At 40.3% G+C, this 20,014-nt stretch overlaps 1 protein-coding gene across 1 annotated transcript in view; it reads right to left on the bottom strand.

The window, feature by feature from the left end:
• Window positions 1-12,794: 12,794 nt before the first annotated feature.
• Window positions 12,795-20,014, bottom strand: part of oxnad1.S (oxidoreductase NAD-binding domain containing 1 S homeolog) — a 30,804-nt gene continuing 23,584 nt past the window's right edge. The window contains exons 7-8 of the mRNA XM_018269259.2: window positions 18,623-18,731; window positions 12,795-13,725 (exon numbers count right to left, since the gene is read on the bottom strand). Coding sequence (XP_018124748.1) covers window positions 13,571-13,725; window positions 18,623-18,731 — 264 coding nt within the window. The 3' untranslated portion in view covers window positions 12,795-13,570. The remainder of the gene's footprint in view (window positions 13,726-18,622; window positions 18,732-20,014) is intronic.

Here is a 20,014-nt window from a genome sequence, read left to right as displayed (position 1 = left end):
TGCTGTGATTGGCTAGTTGGTAGCCCTTATGTAGATTGATAGCCTACCCGAGGCTCTACTTGGTACTATCATTAGTTTTTATGCAATTAAAACTTGCTTCCAAGCCTGGAATTCAAAAATAAGCACCTGCTTTGAGGACACAGAGCAACATCCAAGGAGTTTGAGAGCAACATGTTGCTCACGAGCTACTGGTTGGGGATCACTGGTTTAGGACATGAACATAGACCTGAGAATCCACCAGGAAATTGCCAGCAATGGATACAAATAAAGCTGAGGAAGTAAAAATGACTCACGCTACAAACCTAGAATCAGTCTTCCCGGTGCAACCACTATGGCACTCGGAATATGAGCTTCAGGGTAATCTCTTATCATCATCTGTCATTTATTGTACAAAGTAATATGAGTTAAACCTACATGTACAGATTGACTATAAAGCTTCAACTGACCCTTCTCAATCAGACTGATGACCACCTTAAAAGATTCAGTGGAAGACAGGTTAGATGAGATAGTGGGCAAAGAAAGGGAAAATGGGGGAGGAGATTTGGCTGGGGGTACTGTTAAGGATAGGGAGGACCACATGTCATATATTCAATATGGTACCAGTATTAAATGTATGTTTACAAATGCAAGAAGTCTGACTGGTAAAATGGGAGAGCTGGAGCTGCTAGTGTTGGAAGGAAAATATGATGTGATTGGTGTGGCCAAAACATGGCTGAATGAGTCGCATGACTGGGCAGTAAATATCAGTGGCTATACTTTGTTTCGGAGGGACAGAGGCAATAGAAAAGGAGGAGGGGTATGTCTGTATGTTAGCCAGGATTTAAAAGCTCATATAAAGGAGGAGGTTATGTTAGAAAATGAGGGGGCAGAAGTCGTATGGGTGGAGTTCTTCACCAATTGTAAAGAATCCAGCAAATTAATTGTAGTTGTATGCTATAGACCCCCTAATGTAAGTGAGGAGGAAGAGACAAAGCTCCCAATGCAAATAGAAAAGGCTGCTAGTTTGGGTAAAGTAATGATAATGGGGGATTTTAACTACCCAGATATTGACTGGAGCAACAGTACTGCTAGATCAGTTAATGGGAACAACTTTATATACTTTCTGCACAACAATTTTTTAGCACAGGTTGTTGAGGAGCCTACCAGAAAAAATGCTATTCTTGATTTAGTGATCTCAAATGACCCAGAACTTATAGCAAATGTGCAAGTCATTGAACCCCTGGGTAATAGTGACCATAATGTTATATCTTTTAATGTCTGGTGCAAAAAACAAAAATATACTGGGGCAACAAAAACCATGAATTTTGGAAAAGCTAATTTTAGTGCCTTGAGGGCTGCCCTACAGAGTATTGATTGGAGCAATAAGTTTTCAGCTAAAAACACAGAACAGAAATGGTTGTCCTTTAAAATGATATTAAACCATTACTGTTCTCAATTTATTCCCTTAAAGGAGAAGGAAACCCCCAGGGCGCTAAACCCCTCCCCCCCTCCCCTGTGCTGCCCCCCCTCCCTCCTCCCCCCTGGCCTACCTGTCCCCCTGGGCAAATGCCCCTAACTTTTTACTCACCCCTCTGCGCAGGTCCTGTCCACGGAGTACGCAGTCGCCATCTTCTCCCACGCGCGTCTTCTTCCTGCTCTGATCGGCGTTTTCTGGCGCATGCGCAGTAGGAACAGGTACCAGTACGGCTCTACTGCGCATGCGCCGAATGTCACGAAGTGAAATCGGAAAACTTCGTGACATTCGGCGCATGCGCAGTAGAGCCGTACCGGTACCTGTTCCTACTGCGCATGCGCCAGAAAACGCCGATCAGAGCAGGAAGAAGACGCGCGTGGGAGAAGATGGCGACTGCGTACTCCGTGGACAGGACCTGCGCAGAGGGGTGAGTAAAAAGTTAGGGGCATTTGCCCAGGGGGACAGGTAGGCCAGGGGGGAGGAGGGAGGGGGGGCAGCACAGGGGAGGGGGGGAGGGGTTTAGCGCCCTGGGGGTTTCCTTCTCCTTTAAGGAGTAAATGTAGAAGCGCTAACAATCATCCTGTGCGGCTTAATACAGAAGTAAAGAAGTTAATGGGAAAGAAGAGAAAGGCATTTAAAAACTACAAATCTGTAGGGACAGAAGATGCATTTAATGAATATAAACATTGTAATAAATGTTGTAAATCAGCAATCCAGAAGGCTAAGAAAAGAAATGAAGAGTTAATTGCGGTGGAGGTGAAAACTAACCCTAAAAAGTTTTTTAAATATATTAATAGTAAAAAGATGCAGGTTGAGAGTGTTGCTCCATTAAATAATGGTACCAGTATGGTTGTAACAGATACAGATAAGGCAAATTTGTTAAATTAGTTCTTTTCTTCAGTGTATACAATAGAGGAGTCTGGGTTCACAGGCTCACTTTATAACTGCACAAATGGTTCAGCTCAATCTAGTCAGTGTCTGACTCAGGATATGATTCAAAAAGCTTTAATACAAATTAATGTAAACAAGGCTCCAGGGCCTGATGGCATACACCCCCGGGTTCTAAGAGAGCTTAGTTCAGTTTAGACCAGCCCTTATTCATCTGGCATGGTGCCTATGGATTGGAGAAAAGCTGATGTTATTCCAATATTTAAAAAGGGATTACGATCTCAGCCTGGCAATTATAGGCCAGTAAACTTGACATCTGTGGTGGGCAAATTATTTGAAGGCTTGTTAAGGGATCACATTCAAAATTTTGTCCTAGTGAATGGCATTATGAGCAACAATCAGCATGGCTTTATGAAGGATAGGTCATGTCAGATGAATTTGATTGCATTTTATGATGTGGTAAGTAAGATTCTGGACAGTGGGGGGGTAGTAGATGTGATCTATTTGGATTTTGCCAAAGCGTTTGATACTGTGCCCCACAAACAACTGCTTTCTAAATTAATGTCTGTTGGGCTTAATGAAGTCGTTTGCACATGGATAGGGAACTGGCTACAGGATCGGGTACAGAGGGTGGTTGTTAATGGGACATTCTCTGGTTGGAGTTCTTAGTGGGGTCCCCCAGGGCTCAGTATTGGGTCCACTTTTATTTAACTTGTTCATTAATGACTTAGGGGAGGGTGTTGTAAGTAATGTATCAGTGTTTGCAGATGACACAAAATTATCCAGCCCAATTAATTCCATCCAGGATGTGTCATCCTTGCAACATGATCTTGACAAACTGGCAATCTGGGCAGCCAAGTTGCAAATGAGATTCAATGTTGATAAATGTAAGGTCATACACCTGGGATGTAAAAATATCAAAGCCACTTATACCCTTAATGGGACTGCACTAGGCAAATCCATTATGGAAAAGGACCTTGGAGTCCTTGTAGATGATAAACTTGGCTGTAGCAAGCAATGCCGGTCAGCAGCATCAAGGGCAAATAAGGTCTTGAGCTGTTTTAAAAGGGGCATAGAGTCAAGGGAGGAGGGGTCATTCTTCCACTGTATAGAGCACTTGTAAGGCCCCATCTAGAATATGCCGTACAATTTTGGTCTCCATCACTCAAACAGGACATTATTGTATTAGAGATGGTACAGAGAAGGGCAACTAAGCTGGTAAAAGGTATTGAAAATCTTAGCTATGAGGAAAGACTGGCCAAATTGGGGATGTTCACGCTGGAGAAGAGGCGCTTAAGGGGAGATATGATAACTATATATAAATATATAAGGGGATCATATAATAATCTCTCTAATGCTTTATTTACCAGTAGGTCTTTCCAGCTGACACAAGGTCACCCATTCCGATTAGAAGAAAAGAGGTTCCGCCTAAATATTCGGAAGGTTTTTTTTACAGTGAGAGCTGTGAAGATGTGGAATTCTCTCCCTGAATCAGTTGTACAGGCTGATACATTAGATAGCTTTAAGAAGGGGTTAGATAGCTTTTTAGCAAGTGAGGGAATACAGGGTTATGGGAAATAGCTCATAGTCCAAGTTGATCCAGGGACTAGTCTGATTGCCATTTTGGAGTCAGGAAGGAATTTTCCCCCCTTTGAGGCAAATTGGAGAGGCTTCAGATGGGTTTTTTGCCTTCCTCTGGATCAACTGGCAGATAGGTAGTTAATAAAAAGAAAAGAAAAAAAAAGGTTGAACTCGATGGACATGTGTCTTTTTTCAACCTTACTTACTATGTTACTATGTTACCTTGTTCCAGTGTTGAATCCCTGGCATGGTCAGAGGATCTTTTATAAGCCTTACATTTCCTGAAGAACTCTCTCATTTTGCCGTTACATTTCCAGAGCTCCCTTTGTACTTTCCAGATCTCATGGCTAATGCACTGCTAGAATATATGGATCAGCTTCAGCCATAAGGACGTATTATTAAGTGTAAGAAGTTTATATATTGTTCCACAGATCAAAGGGTTACATAACATTAGCTAATTTTAGTGCTAGCATTAATAGAACCTACAGCACAAACATAAAAATATCATTGTGCTATTTGATCTACGTTTCCATACAGCACCCATTGATCCTATACCCTTGAAACCAACTTGGTCACATGAATACTTTGCTTTCAAAGACTGCGAGGAAACAAGACCAATGTCAACTTATCAAACAATCTCTTCCCACAGTTCCACCAGCCTGGCTGTTTTTAGTCACCTCTTTGTGTTTGTGACATGTGCCATGCTCTGCCAGTACCTAATATGCTTTAAATGAGCAGGTATCTCAGAGAAGACAGTAAGGATAGTACCCTGTTGTTGACTGTGCCTCATGATAGTCCTTAATTTGCAGGTCTGAATGGCACACAAGTGAAGGGCAGATTTCAGCTGCCAATTTGGGTCCTTTAGACCTATTCAGCAGCAAGTGCTGCAAGTGTATGGGGCCCTCCAACAGGCCTCTCTGATGTCTCCATCAGGGAGGTTTGATTTTCCCACCTGAGGTGTACACATTTATTTTGACTTCATAGGCAGGTGTGTCCAATCAAGAGAAAAGGTATTTAAGGTGGCCAATTGCAAGTTGTGCTTCTGTTTGACTCTCCTCTGAAGAGTGGCAGCATGGGATCCAGAAGCATCACTAGAGGGGGGCGGGCCCTGGTGCGTGACGCACAGCCGGGCCGCGCCCCCTCCGAACGTCCGCATTTGGCTGCATTTGTCAGCGGCGCGTGGTCTGCCGGGGGGCCCCGAGGGGGTGCGGGCCCTGGCCCGCTCGCACCCCCTGCTCCCCCGGTAGTTCCGCCACTGATGGGATCCTCAAAGCAACTCTCAAAAGATCTGAAAACAAAGAGATTGTTCAGTATCATGGTTTAGGGGAAGGCTACAAAAAAGCTATCTCAGTGGTTTAAACTCAGTTTCAACTGTAAGGGATTGAATCAGGAAATGGAAGGCCACAGGTACAGTTGATGTAAAACCCAGGTCTGGCAGGCCAAGAAAAATACAGGAACGGCATATGCAGAGGATTGTGAGAATGGTTACAGACAACCCAAAGATCATCTCCAAAGACCTGCAAGAACATCTTGCTGCAGGTGGGGTATCTGTACATCATTCTACAATTCAGTGCAATTTGCACAAAGAGCATCTGTATGGCAGGGTGATGAAGAAGCCCTTTCTGCACTCACGCCACAAACAAAGTTGCTTTTGTATGCAAAAGCTAATTTAGACAAGCCACAGTCATTTTGCAACAAAGTGCTTTGGACTGATGAGACATAAATTGAGTTATTTGGTCATAACAAAAAGCTCTTTGCATGGCATTCCAAGAAAAAACACTGCCTACTGTCAAATTTGGTGAAGGTCCCATCATGCTGTGGGGCTGTGGGGCTAGTTCAGGGACTGGGACCCTTGTTAAAGTCGAGGGTCGGATGAATTCAACCCAATATCAACAAATTCTTCAGGATAATGTTCAAGCATCAGTCACAAAGTTGAAGTTACGCAGGGGTTGGATATTCCAATAAGACAATGACCCTTTGATGAATAGTCAAATATACTGCCATCCAGAATCCAGAAACTCATCAAAGGCTATAGGAGGTGTCTAGAGGCTGTTACATTTGCAAAAGAAGGCTCAACTAAGTATTTATGTAATATCTCTGTTGGGGTGCCCAAATTTATGCACCTATTTAATTTCGTTATGACGCATATTGCATATTTTCTGTTAATCCAATAAACGTTATGTCACTGCTGAAATACTACTGTTTCCATGAGGCATGTTATATATTAAAAGGAAGTTGCTAATTTGAAAGCTCAGCCAATGATAAACAAAACTCCAAAGAATTAAAGGAATTGTTCAGTGTAAAAATAAAAACTGGGTAAATAGATAGTATGAGCAAAATAAATAATGTTTCTAATATAGTTAGTTAGCCAAAAATGTAATGTATAAAGGCTGGAGTGATTTGATGTATAACATGTCAGTCAGAACACTACTTCCTGCTTTTCAGCTCTCTTGGTTTACACTGACTGGTTACCCTGGCTACCAGGCAGTAACCAATCAGAGACTTGAGGGGGGGCCACATGGGTCATATCTGTTGCTTTTGAATCTGAGCTGAATGATGAGGATCAATTACAAACTCACTGAACAGAAATTTACCATGTGGCCCCCCTTCAAGTCGCTGACTAACTCAGAGTTATAGAGCTGAAAAGCAGGAAGTTGGATTCTGGCTGTTTTATTAGAGATCTGTTCACTCCAGCCTTTATACATTACATTTGTGCCTAACTAACTATATTAGAAACATTTTTTATTTTGCACAGCCTATCTATTTACCCAGTTTTTATTTTCACACTGAACTATTCCTTTAAGAGGGGTTCCCAAACAGGGTATTGTTACAATGAGAATATGTTGAAGATATTCCCCCTTACTGATTGTGAAGTTGTTTACTCAGGTATACAAAGAATAAGCATTTATAATAGGAGTTCACACCCCAGTAATTCCCCAAAGATAAAGAATGTCTGTCTCTGTTCATTTATCCGCTGTTTGACTTCTGAAAAACAGAATAATTTTCTCTCCTTAGTAGAATTTGTATTTTTAGCTGAACAAATCCATACAATACATGCTAATATGTCATGCTGGCTAAAAGTTCTGCTCCTTACTGACAGAAAAGCAACTGAAAAATAAAAACCTAAAAAAAAAGTCAGACATTTGACGGAAAAGTACAATACCATGTTCAGCTATGCAAAACTACATTCTTTTTGAATGATGATTACTAGAAGCATAGTAAGAAGTTAGCATTTCCTCTGTTCTGAAATGCCAAACAATATTAGAATCTAGCAGTTCTTTATTGTAGTATTGTTCTATACAGCACTAAATCATTGCATAAAAAAATCACCCAAAAAAATTATTCAAAATCCTATTTTATCACATTAGTCAAGCAAAATGAACTTAACCTACAGTATATAAATTATTTGAATCTTGTTTCCTTCAGTCTGGGAATTTATAATCATAGCAAGCAGGCAGGAGCCATTTTGTGGACACTGTTATTAAGACAAGCCTTGTATCATCTCAGAATCTTGTTTGTGCACCAGAATGGGGGATGTCCATCCCCATGCACTGGCTACACAATTAAATGATAAAGAGAACGGGAGAATGTGGGAAGAGCAGTGACATCTAGGAAGTGCTGAATGGAAAGTGAAAGTAATTGTCTGCCCCACCTCTGTGACTAAGGCATAGAGGAGGGGCAGACAATATTTGATTGACAGCTGAGATTTTTAACTGAGCTTACAACAGCTATGAATGCTTTAATAAACAATATAAATTGGATTTCATGTTTAATTTGAAAAGGACTTTTGTTATACAGCTTTTTGTGTCTGGATGAAAGGTCCACTTTAAGGGCCATTAACTTGTGTTCTCTTGTAGTGGAACCACTGTAGTGAAATATATATATAGAAATGTTCAGTGCCTATGCATAGGACAGTCATTTGGGGGTTAACTTACCCAAGTAAATGGGGGATCCAGGTACACAAACCCCAAACTTTCAGCTCAGGAAGGTAATATAGCAAATAGAAAAATAGTGATGGGCTGGCACAAACTGGATCACATAAAAAGTTAGTTTATTGGAACAAAAACATCACAGCAAAGGCCTTATGCGTTTCGTGCCATCGGGGCACTTAGTCATAGTCTATGGCAAAAAACGCATAAGGCCTTTGCTGTGATGTTTTTGTTCCAATAAACTAACTTTTTTTACTACATCTATTTTTGGAGTGTGATCCAGTTGGTGCCAGCCCATTGCTATTTTTCTATTTGCTATATTGCCTCACTGTAGTGAAATGCAGCAGATGCCCCTGGGGATCTCACGTAAATGCTGAACCTAGATAAAACTGTGCATGTCAAATTTTTATCTCCGTTCAGCATAAGTATGAGCTCCTGTGGGTACCATTCCCATAAAATAAGGCTGGGGCAGTAAATTCCCATTCACTGGAACTCACCAGAATGTCAAGACTAAGGAGCGCAAGTTACAAGACATTGTGTAAAATCCCAAAATCTGCCTGTTTTAGTTATTACTAATAGTCATATTAACATCTGTATCCATTACAGTAAACTAGAAATACAATTATTTAAAACAAATGCAATAAAAATAAAGCTTTTCATTTTATTATTAAAGAAGAACCATTTTTTTCCCATTTCTATTTTTTCAGTTTGAAATTCTAAGGATGCTTTGAAGCTCAATTTACTGTGAGACTGAGCTGGAATAGGAGCATTCAAAAAGCAATTTATGAAAATATTACATTAAATGAAAGGAAAAAATAATTATGTTGGAAGTTAAATACCAAAAAGGCTAAGTTTTACCTTTCATTTAGCTACATTGTATTCCCACAGAAATAGGGCTTTGCCCTCAGAACCTTTAATAGTGCGATCAGAAAGGATTTCTCATTGATTTGCTGTTACTTTCACAATTCTGAGTCAATAATTGTGGGTGTAAAACAAACCAGCTTTGTTATAAAGTCATTTCACTGTGTAAGATTTCCCAGTAATAACTTTTTTTAAAGGGGTGGTTCATCTGTAAGGTAACTTTTAGTATGTTATAAAATGGCCAGTTCTAAGCAACTTTTCAATTGGTTTTCATTATTTATTTTGTATAGTTTTATAGTTATTTGCCTTTTCCTTCTGACTTTTTGCAGCTTTCAAATGGGCATTGCTGACCTCTTCTAAAAAACAAATGCTCTGTAAAAATGTACAAATGTATTGCTATTGTTACTTTTTATTACTGATCCTTCTATTCAGGCCTCTCCTATTCATATGCCAGTCTCTTATTCAAGGACCCTAGTTACCAGATTGCTTAAAATGCAAATTGAAGAGCCGATGAATAAATAACTAAATAACTCAAAAACCTAATCACTCTTTACATCATACTAAAAGTTATCTCAAAGGTAAACAAACCCTTTAAGTGCCACAAAATGAGACTCATCTCATTCAACAACAGAATGTTCAGCTGGAGGCTACATTGTCGTTATGTTCATAGCCCAGAATTCTGGCTTAAAGGTGTCATACAAACATATTCAGCCTGAACCCCTGTTCTGCATTTATCAGTATAAATACAGGTCTTTTTTTCCTGTTCTTGAGGAAATCGAGCAACAGGTGCAAAGTACTGACATCTGGGAAATGATCTTCACCTTCCTCAACAAGGAAAACACTACATTTTATACATTTTCTGTGATCAAATCCAGATTTGTGGGAAGGCCATAAAGGCCCAGACCTAGAGAGAGATGCAAAGGGGCCCATCAAGCCAAATTTTGGAGTTTTTTGGAATGGGCAAGCAGAAAATTTGACAGTACTTTAAATCTCCTGTTCGCTTTTCCCCAGCTCCGGGTCCATAGAGGAACGAGTGTATATGTGCAATGGAGGGGGGCGTCTAGCAAGAAGAGCACATGCAAATGAGTAAGGCGCAACCACAAATGCGTAAAGGGGGTGGTGCACGGTGGCTGGCCTAGGGGTGCAGGTACTGGAAATCCAGGGCTGATTATTCCTGGTGGGGGAAATATTTTACTATTATTTGAACCAAATATATATTTGCACAAAATGATCAACAACTGTGTTTAGTATACCTTAAAACCATCTAACACAAGGCATTTTCTCTGCCAATGTATCTATGCCAGGGGAGAAAATGGAGATTCGCTTCCTTCTGTCCCCAAATCATTGTGCATAGACAGGGATGGCATTGGACAGGGCAGAATTCAGCACAGAAAGGAGGAAGAATGCATTTACCAAATGCATATTTTGTCAAAATAAGATCCATCTATGTATTAACAAGACAATGTGAATCCTGTCAATGCACAATGATTTCAGGGCAAAAGTTAGGATTGGCCATTTCTCCCCCTGCAGAGGTACAATGGCTTTAAGGCATGGGAGTTTCACAATGGCAGCCATGAAGGGCAACCGACTAGAAGATAATAATTGCAAGGTACAGGGTAAAGAGTCAAAGTCTGCAATATTAACTTAGGAGGTAGGGTGTGAATAATGGTCAGATACTTGCCCTTTAATTGTCTGTAATTAAGTATAGGCTTAGGCTTAGTACTAGTGCTAAGGAAATAATCTCTGTTGGCTGATGAGCAGATGTAACTGAAACTACCTAGCAAATACAGCCACTATCTGTTTTATTCCACATGTAACCTAGAAGGTTTCTGAGCATATACAGTAGATCTAGTTACTAAACTTTATTGTATGGGTCAAGGGACTCATTACACTAATATAAGTCATTTATTATTTTTATGATTTCAAAATTTTATTATGCCTTTGTGTTGTAAACAGCATGATGTATGCATGCAGTTAAATAGCTTTATCACACTCAATTTGCGCTCTGTGATAAGTAAATCTTGCTTGTTTTTGGAAAATTCAATAAAAATGTTGAAAAGAAGGTTTCTGTATTTGTCCTTCTTGTCACACTTGGCACAGATCAAGAAGAAAGACCTTTTTTTTCAACCAAATGTCCCAGGGCTTTAGAATGCAGTGAGCAGAGTAACCACACTACAGGTATGGGATCCGTTATCTGGAAACCCGTTATCCAAAAAGCTCTGAATTACAGAAAGGCCGGCACCCAAAGACTTTATTTTAACAGAATAATTAAAATTTTAATAATAAAACGGTACCTTGTGCTTGATCCAAACTATGATATGACTGATACTTATTGGAAGCAAAACCAGCCTATTGGGTTTATTTAATATCTACATAATTTTCTAGTAGACTTAAGGTATGAAGAAAAATCCATTATCCAGAAAACCCCAGGTCCCGAGCATTCTGGATACAGCCCACAGAAGCATAGCAACTGTTTGTAGATTTTTTGTCTCTGTGTTATAAAATGATTGAAAAAGTGAGATTTGCATTGTGTTTACTAAGGCTGATCTCTCTGTGCCGGGGCCCTTCGTACAAATGAACAGGAATAGAAACTAGTACAAAAGGAAAGAGTGAAGTCTGGGTGCAAGAAGAGAAGAGGAAATACAGCACACCTGGTAACAAACCAAAAGGAATCTCCAGTAAGTATACAAATGAAGTTTGAAGGTCTTCAGGACTTCAATTCCAGCAGTTTGCGTGACTTTGGGTCTTTTCGCCGCTTCAGGACTTAAATTTTGGATGTTTTCATGACTTCGGGTCTTTTTGGCGCTTTGGCGCTTTGGCTGTTCAGCACTTCCGCATTTTCGGTTGCCTGCAGCTCTTCGGCGCTGGCAAGGGGGGCCCGGCAGTGCTGCAGTTTAGAAAGAGCCGGGCCCCCCTTGCCAGCGCCGAAGATCTGCGTCCAGCCGAAAATGCGGAAGTGCTCAGGCCACTTGTCCTCCCTGATGGCGGCCCGGACACAGATGCTTGTGTGATTAGTATAGTCAGTAATTCACACAGATGCTAAAAATAGTATGCTTAAAGGTCCTGTCACCCCTCAGCCAGTGTAGTTAGGCCAATAGAAACTACCAGGCAAATCTCTCTCTGTATATAAACAGCACAGCTCAGTGATCCCCAACCAGTAGCTCATGAACAACATGTTGCTCTCCAACCCCTTGGATGTTGCTCCCAGTGGCCTCAAAGCAGGGGCTTATTTTTGAATTCCAGGCTTGGAAGGAAGTTTTAGTTGCATAAAAACCAGGTGCACAGCCAAACAGATTCTCCTGTAGTCGGCTAGTCCACAGCCATGCTCATGTTTTTCTCCTTTTACATTTGAATTAAGAAGGTTGGGACCCCTTCTCTAGCTTAATGGTTAATATAGAAAAAATATAGACACAGAATGCCTATAATGAGATTGTGGATGTTAAACCCTGGTCAGTATAAAATGCAGCAAAACTCGAAGGTTGTAAATAAAACACTTGATTTCAAAGCCAGCCAATTAAAACATTAGCTGTTTTGTCTTTTCACTATGCTTCACCTATTAGGAGGAGCTAGTAAAATGACCAATTATGTATTATTATGCCAATTAGTTCTAATTACAAGAGGGGTTTGAGTGGCTTAAGTATAAATTGGGTTCTCTACCATTCAGCTGTTCAGTGAAGTATACTGTAAATGGACCCTTCTACTTCTTGTCTGAATTATGATCAAAGTCGTCTGTTTTCTGCATAATTAACTAATTTTGAGCCAGTCCTTGTACATCTTCTGAAGCATATAAGTGCTCTGCTACTACGAAAGAAACACCACCTGGGTGTGAATATCACTTAAATTACTCCTGTGTGTGTATCATTCTTTTTTTTTTTTTATTCTTTAAGTCTTGCAGCTTTTGTTAAATGGGGCAGATTTATGAAAATCTACTAAATTAACTAATTACTAATTAATTAAAAATAAACATATTAAACATAATTGAAAACAATCACAGATTTATATAAAAAAAATTTTTTAAATTAACCATACCAAAAGGACAGAGGCGTCTCAGTTCTCCATGGCCCCTGAGCTCCTCCCTCCTAACGCATTTCACCCTCTCTGATGAAGCGTCCTGTGATATGAAGCGCATTTGGACGGAAGAGCTCAGGGCCCATGGAGCACAGAGGCACCTCAGTCCTTTTAGTATGGTAACATTTCTTTTTTTGTGTGGCTAAATCTGTTTATGAACCAAATAAATGTTTTAATAAATGGCTTACTACTTGTATTACTATAATGTTTATCCTGGGTCAAGGGCAGCATTCACACAAGTAGCAAGTGGTTTACTACATTCACATATATTTGCACATCCCTCTCTCCTATTGGCATACTGCAATATCAATTTACGTCTACTTCTGTTATGAATTGTTGTAGAGTACAGTCGAACTTGCTTCCGCAATATAAATAAATAACGATGAGCCTGATATACTCAAGTCCATGTATCTTCAAGGGCTTATTGTACTTCTGTAATTGCTTGGATTTTTATATGATGCCTTTAGGGTTATAGAATTCTCAGATAGCATTTTTTGGGCTTGAATTCCCACTGTTTCTGATTGGTGTGCGTATGGAGAATGGAGAGGAAGGGTTTTGGCGACATTTCAAGCTATCCTTACAAACTGCATATATATATATATATATGAAAAATAGACACAAAAAACTGATTGTGTTTCATCCTTTGGAGTAATGCCTTAACGCTGACATCAAACGGGGCCTTTAAAAAATGGTCTAAAAATCACAAGGGTGTCAGGAAAGTCAAATCCGCAGGAAGAGAAGGGCACACTGGAGATAATGTAGTCCTTAGCATTCCTCTGTTGATATGCTGCTACCACCACTTTTCAAACAAAATCTGCTCCTTTGGTATATGAAGGCTTTCTAGCTGTTGGCACGTAGATTTAATCATTGGAGGAGGTCCGCATATATAGCATAGATGGTCTGTGGATACATATGATGCCAGGTCCTTTTCAGTGATTCTTCCCTCTGATAAAATGAGAGGAAAAAAAAGCAAAATTAGAAAGCAGCACTGTTTCTGATAAAAGATACACATAGGGGCAGATGTATGAAGGGTCGAATATCGAGGGTTAATTAACCCTCGATATTCGACTAGGAACTAAAATCGTTCGACTTCGAATATCGAAGTCGAACGATTTAGCGCAAATCCTGCGATCGAACGATCGAAGGATTATTCGTTCGATCAAAAAATCTCAGGCAAGCCTATGGGGACCTTCCCCATAGGCTAACATTGACTTCGGTAGCTTTTAGCTGCCGAAGTAGGGGGTCGAAGTTTTTCTTAAAGAGACAGTACTTCGACTATCGAATGGTCGAATAGTCGAACGATTTTTAGTTCGAGTCGTTCGATTCGAAGTCAAAGTAGTAGTCGAAGGTCGAAGTAGCCCATTCGATGGTCGAAGTAGCCCAAAAAACACTTCGAAATTCGAAGTTTTTTTAATTCGAATCCTTCACTCGAGCTTTGTAAATGTGCCCCATAAAGTAGGTCTGTTAACTCTAAAGCTGACATGGATATCAGTCAGTTTGTTGATTGGACATATTGGGAAATGTAATGTGTTAATGTTAATGTGTTAATGTATCTACCAGTATATGGTGCCTCAGCAGATGAGGAAACAAAGAGGAGCTGGGGCAAATGGCCCTTCTAGCTTTTTACATAGTTCAGGCTATCAGCCTGAACCAAGGAAAAATTAGGAAGGCTCCTTGTATGGTCTCTTGTACTATATCTGTCTGTGTGTTTTTTTGTGGGCTGATCAGCTGAATACCGTTCAGGCTGATCTAACCAAATTCTACTTATTAAAGGGCAACTAAAGTGTATAATAGAATAATGTTAGAAATGCTGTATTTTGTATACTAAATATGAGCATGAACTTACTGCACCAGCAGCCTAATAAGACAAATCATTTATGCTTTCAAAGTTGGTGCAGGGGGGCTGTCATCTTGTAACTTTGTTAGACATTTCTGCAACAATGCTGCCCGAGTTCTAGGAAATAAGGTGGGGGGTTCCCCCCGCCATTTGAAAGTATGATCGTTTACCTGCACAGCAGTTGGGGACCGTCTGACAATTCCTATCCACAGCAGTAAAAGAAGGGGGAATTTCACTGCATACAGTCAGGTTTATTATAAAAACAGTAGACATTTTTTAATTAAAGTATATTGGACATAGATTTCTTTTTCATTAAAGAAAGTAAAAATGGGATTTTATAATTTTGTCTTTACATCCCCTTTAAATGGGACATAGCTCAACATCGTTTTACCGCATCTCTCTTGGCAAAATATAAAATGTCATTGAGGATTGCCGGTGCTTTGTCTGGCCTTTAGCGTTATCAGCTATTTTCAGTTGATCACATCCCAAATTATGCTAGGCTTCTGCCACTCTTAATTTCTAGTAATTACAGGAAAACTTTGTGCGAAAGAAATTCAACAAAAGCAAAGGGTAAATAAAAATTAAGGTTTTATAACCCATATGGGTACACACATTTATTTAAATATTGCGTCCATTTGCATTTGCCACAGGGGTAGTATTAAATAAATGAGTCGAGCGTTTTGTGCACATTCACAGTGCCCTCAAACACATTTTTAATGTTTAAAACAGAATGTTCATGTAATGAGCAAAATGTACAATAAAATACAAACCATTTCAATTACCTCTGAAAGAAGCATTTAAAAACAGAAAAAAATTTCACAATGTCTCGCTTATTAAACTCTGAAAATCCTTTGTTATGAAGTCATCTTCAGAAAAGAAATGAAAATGAAACGCTTTCCCCCACTTCAGATTACCTAAGAAATCATTTTGTGTTCTGTACAATGGAACAAGCAGAAACGGTTAAACGCCTGGGTGCCTTAGTCAACGCTCACGGCCTTCCATCATTAAAATGTTCCTACAGAGATTTTTAAAAGCATGTCGGGTATAAATGCCAACTCCTAGTGGTTACAAAAATATTTTCGTCTCAAGAGATGTACTGCCACTCTTCTTAATAAGGCACTGAACAACAATCTTGCCCAATTACTGCTGAAAAGAGGCTGCAATTTAGTGTGCTTTTTCCAAAATAAATTTTACTCTGACACTTTACTTGTAGAGTCTATTAACCTCAGTTGCAAATTTTAATATAAAGCGTAACAGGCTGCAACCAGTAAAGTCCTACCATATGAGCCCATAACAGTGCAGTTTATGTGATGGTAAAGCTCGTTGTAAGGTGTGACATTCCTTCCCCCAACATTCTCATGAGCTAAGTATCTTGCTTTCAAGTACAGCAAGGTATTAATGGGCAAGAGCTGCCCCTCTCTCCGTTTCTCAATAATCCTCTTATTGGGAAGCAGGAAATGAAAGGTTACCTTTAGGTTTAGTCTGCCTTGTACTGAAACTCGACTTTCTCATCGGGACTACAATCTAGATCTGAGATTTCCGAGTGTCGTCGTTCCTCAGTTACTCTCTCTGAGTGCAGTTCTGCAGCAGCTGATGAGCTGGGGACTCCTGATTTGTTTCTTCACCAATGCTATATGCTAAATTTCTACTTGAAGTTGCAGTATTTTAGTCTTAAAGGTGGAAACTACTTTATACATATGGAGACATTTGAATTCCATTAACTTAACTTACAATGGAATCCCTAAAAGTGGAAACTTTGTGTAACCCATTTCTGGTAGATACTGTACACACCAGCAGCTTTTAATGCAATGTAAATAATTTAGCAGTATTGGGTTAGTTCACATTTGGCTAATGTCCTGCCATGGAAGCCAGGAATCCATACACCCTCCAAGTGTTGTGAAAAGGGTTTGGATAAAAAGTGACACAGCAGGTATTACAAGGCAATCACAGCTGCATTATTTGCTTTACCCAAAGCATTTTAAAGGAGAAGGAAAGTCGTTTAGCACTTGGGCTTCCGGCTTCTTCTTTCTAAAAATTTCCCAGGGCAGACGCTTGCGTAGTAGAATGAAAAAGCTGACTTTTTAGTTAAAGTTCGGCTTTTCACTCTAATGCACTTGCGCAGCTGCAAGAAGAAACAAGAAGCAGGCAGAGGAGCGATATGTGGTGCTCAGTGGAATAACCCTGCGCCTGTGCAGTTTTCTGCTGATAGGCGCACCGGCCCAGGGTTTCAGGTAAGTAAATAAATTCACTTGGGGGTGCCTAACCCCAAGTACTAAACGACTATACTTCTCCTTTATGCATTTCTATTAATAACCTTTAATTAAAGACATGTCCAACAGAACTTTACATAGAATGCTCATCATTTATGATGCATTACAGCAACTTAAAATCCATGGTTGCATATGTTGACACAGGGATATACAGACATATTTTGCTTTATTGTAGTGGTTCTCAAACTGACTGGGCCAGGAACCGTGGTGGAGTGAAAGTCTATTTGCTCTGCTAGATACACCAGAAAGCATAGCTTGAAAAGCTGTTAGAGTGAGACATGGGATGATAGGATGATACACCAATTTTGTCCTAGATCTGTAACCTTGTTATGAACTACTTGGACCTATATCAATAATTAGACCTTCAAACACAAATCTTTAGTGATATTATCTAATTAAAACGTTTTTTTCCTCTGAAAAAAACTGCAAGGTTTAGTGCTGGAAAATGTTACCTTGCTTTAGTTATGAAAATGTCATTGACAATTTCCTGCTTGCGTATTTTTACTGGTCTACAGTGAATTTTGTTCAAGTCGTATGACTGGTTCATACAGCCTGTTAAGAGACCTGCAGAGGGTCGGGTACCTGTGGAATATTTGCAAGTGGTTAGGTTTCAGGCAGAAAGTTCCTGATTCACCAACAAGATGGGCAGTCTGCAGATACCCTGCCTGAGTATCCGGTTCAGCCTATCCCTCCCGCCTACACAAACCGTGGTTCATAGTGACATCACTTCCGTCCCAGGGTAAGGTGGTGAGTAGACTCTTGCAGTTAAGGTTTAGGTAGAAGGTTTGGGCAGGGGGTATAGCGGGGTCAGGGCTGGAACTAGGGGTAGGCAGAAGAGGCAGCTGCCTAGGGCGCAATGATACGGGAGCTACCTCTAAAATTGTCTTCTGCCTACCACTAGTTCGTGTTCGCACCCCTCAGTCTTACTCCCCTTCCTTCCATCTGTCACTTACCCCTCAGTCGTTCTTACCCCCTCCTGTGACCATCCCCTCTGTCTTTCTCCCCTCCCTCCTGTCACCCTCCCCTCCCTTCTGTTGCGCTCTCTTCCTCCTCCCTCCCGTCACGCTCTCCTCCCTCCATTGCAATCGGGCGAGGGGGGGGGCGCCGGGGTGGCGGGTGCAGATTGGTTGCAGGTCTGTGGGTCCAGGTTAGTCATGGATCTGCCCAAACCTGTGCAGGACCCTACTGCCTGTGGCAGCCAACGACACTGGTGAGAGCAATTTCAATAAATGTAAAATTGGCTCTTAAAATTAACAGAGATGGCTTTTTGCTACCCATGGAAAACGCCCTCGGTATACTCGGTGTATCACAACACTTTAGCCTGATGATTTGTATACACAATAAAAGCAGAGAAAAATGGGGGGAAAAAAGGGAAGATACTGGACGAGCAGAAATCTACATAGCAGAGTTAACAGTAGATGCAATATTATTAGGGTGAATAAAAAATGACTGGATATGATGACTGCATACATGGTTTTAAAGCAACAATTAGTCATTTAGATAATGGCCACTAAATGGCAGTGCATCTTAAAAATCCTGTCCTAAAATGCCAGAAGTATTTACTATAGTAAAAAATATATAAAAATATATAATCCCATGCTTAGGGCAGATACAAATAATTAATTGTGCAGCATTCTGCTCATTCCACAAGTTGGATGGCCTTTCACATTCCAGAACACTGTGTCCCCATATCTCATGATAGATACTTGAATTGTCTCCAGAAAGGAGGACTTACCAGTGATAAACGGCTGGAGCTGTAGACAAACTGGTGAACTCTGTTGCGTGACATGAAAGCTGCATGTGATCTTCCCAGGAAAGCTGTTCACCAAATCAAGAATGTTTCTCTGAAAATGATCATATATCATAATTAATACACTGAGAATGGAAAAACAAACTGAGTACAAACATGCTTGTCCTGTACAAATCTGACACAAATCTGCTGCATGTCAAACATAATGTGGGACATAAAATGAAAAAACAAACATTACGGGAGCTTAATATAGATAGAATGTCCAGCTGTTTCTGTATGTGTCTTGTTATTAAAGTTAAAGGGGTTGTTCAACTTCCAAACACTTTTTTTCAGTTTGGTTGGTTTCATTTAGTTTCGTTCAGTTCAACTTTCTATTTGTGACCATTTTTCTAATATTGAAATGTTGAAATATTAAAGTTGGTTGATTAACCCATCAACTAACCATTGTGCTGATACAGTAAAATCATAGGGACCATGACATGGAAAGGATTAAAGGACAGTATACAGTCAGGGCTGGAACAAGAGGTAGGCAGAGTAGGCACGTGCCTAGGGTGCAAAGATGGGGGTGCCAGGCATGTACCTTCTCTTTCGCCTACCCCCAGTGCGGTCCCCTCTCTACCCAACTCTCTGTGCTGTCTCTGACTTTTTTGCGCATGGCACTTTGCGTTTGCGCGTGCCAGTACACACATGCGACAGCTCAGCCAGGTTGCCTAGGGAGCCTGCCTGGCTTGGCCCGGCTCTGTATACAGTGTATTGCTGTTTGTTCATTTGTGCATTGTGACTGGCTACAATTTATTATAGAACAGTGTGTAATTTTGTACTGGCTACAGGTTGGTTCTGTCCCACATACTCAAAAATAATTATGCATTGAAGTAACCTACTAAAATGCAAGTGATAAAACACTGAAAACTTCATGGAGAAAAAAAAAAAATACTCTATGCCTTGGCATACCTGGAGTTCTGACTTTTGCTATATGTGGGGTGATGAAATTCCGACTCAATGGGAAGTGCTGCAGGTTTGCTACCACCCTCAATAATAGCCTGAAAATGCATACAAATGTTTTTTTTTTTTTTTCAGACTACTACCTTACAGGTGCTGAAATACTTGCTTTTCAATTAACATTTGGACTGTGGGCACACGGGCTGTACGCTTCACTGTTCTCAGCCTGCATATTTTTGCAGGCTGTTTTTTATATGATCATTTTTGCTGATAGGTCTGCTTTTGTAAGTGTTACTTGAAGTTCCTAAACCCAAATGTTTTGCCTTCCTGACTGTCTCTTCTAGGTTAAGAGTTTCTCATTATAACGGAATACTGCTGCACAAATATGGCAGGAACCTGGGGGAATAGATACTGTAGGTAATGTAAAAGCAATGTTAT

Source organism: Xenopus laevis, chromosome 6S (genome assembly GCF_017654675.1).
Source record: "Xenopus laevis strain J_2021 chromosome 6S, Xenopus_laevis_v10.1, whole genome shotgun sequence".
Lineage (NCBI taxonomy): Eukaryota > Metazoa > Chordata > Amphibia > Anura > Pipidae > Xenopus > Xenopus laevis.
The sequence above is the reverse complement of the archived record's forward strand: the minus strand, read 5'-3'. Positions and strand labels throughout refer to the sequence as shown.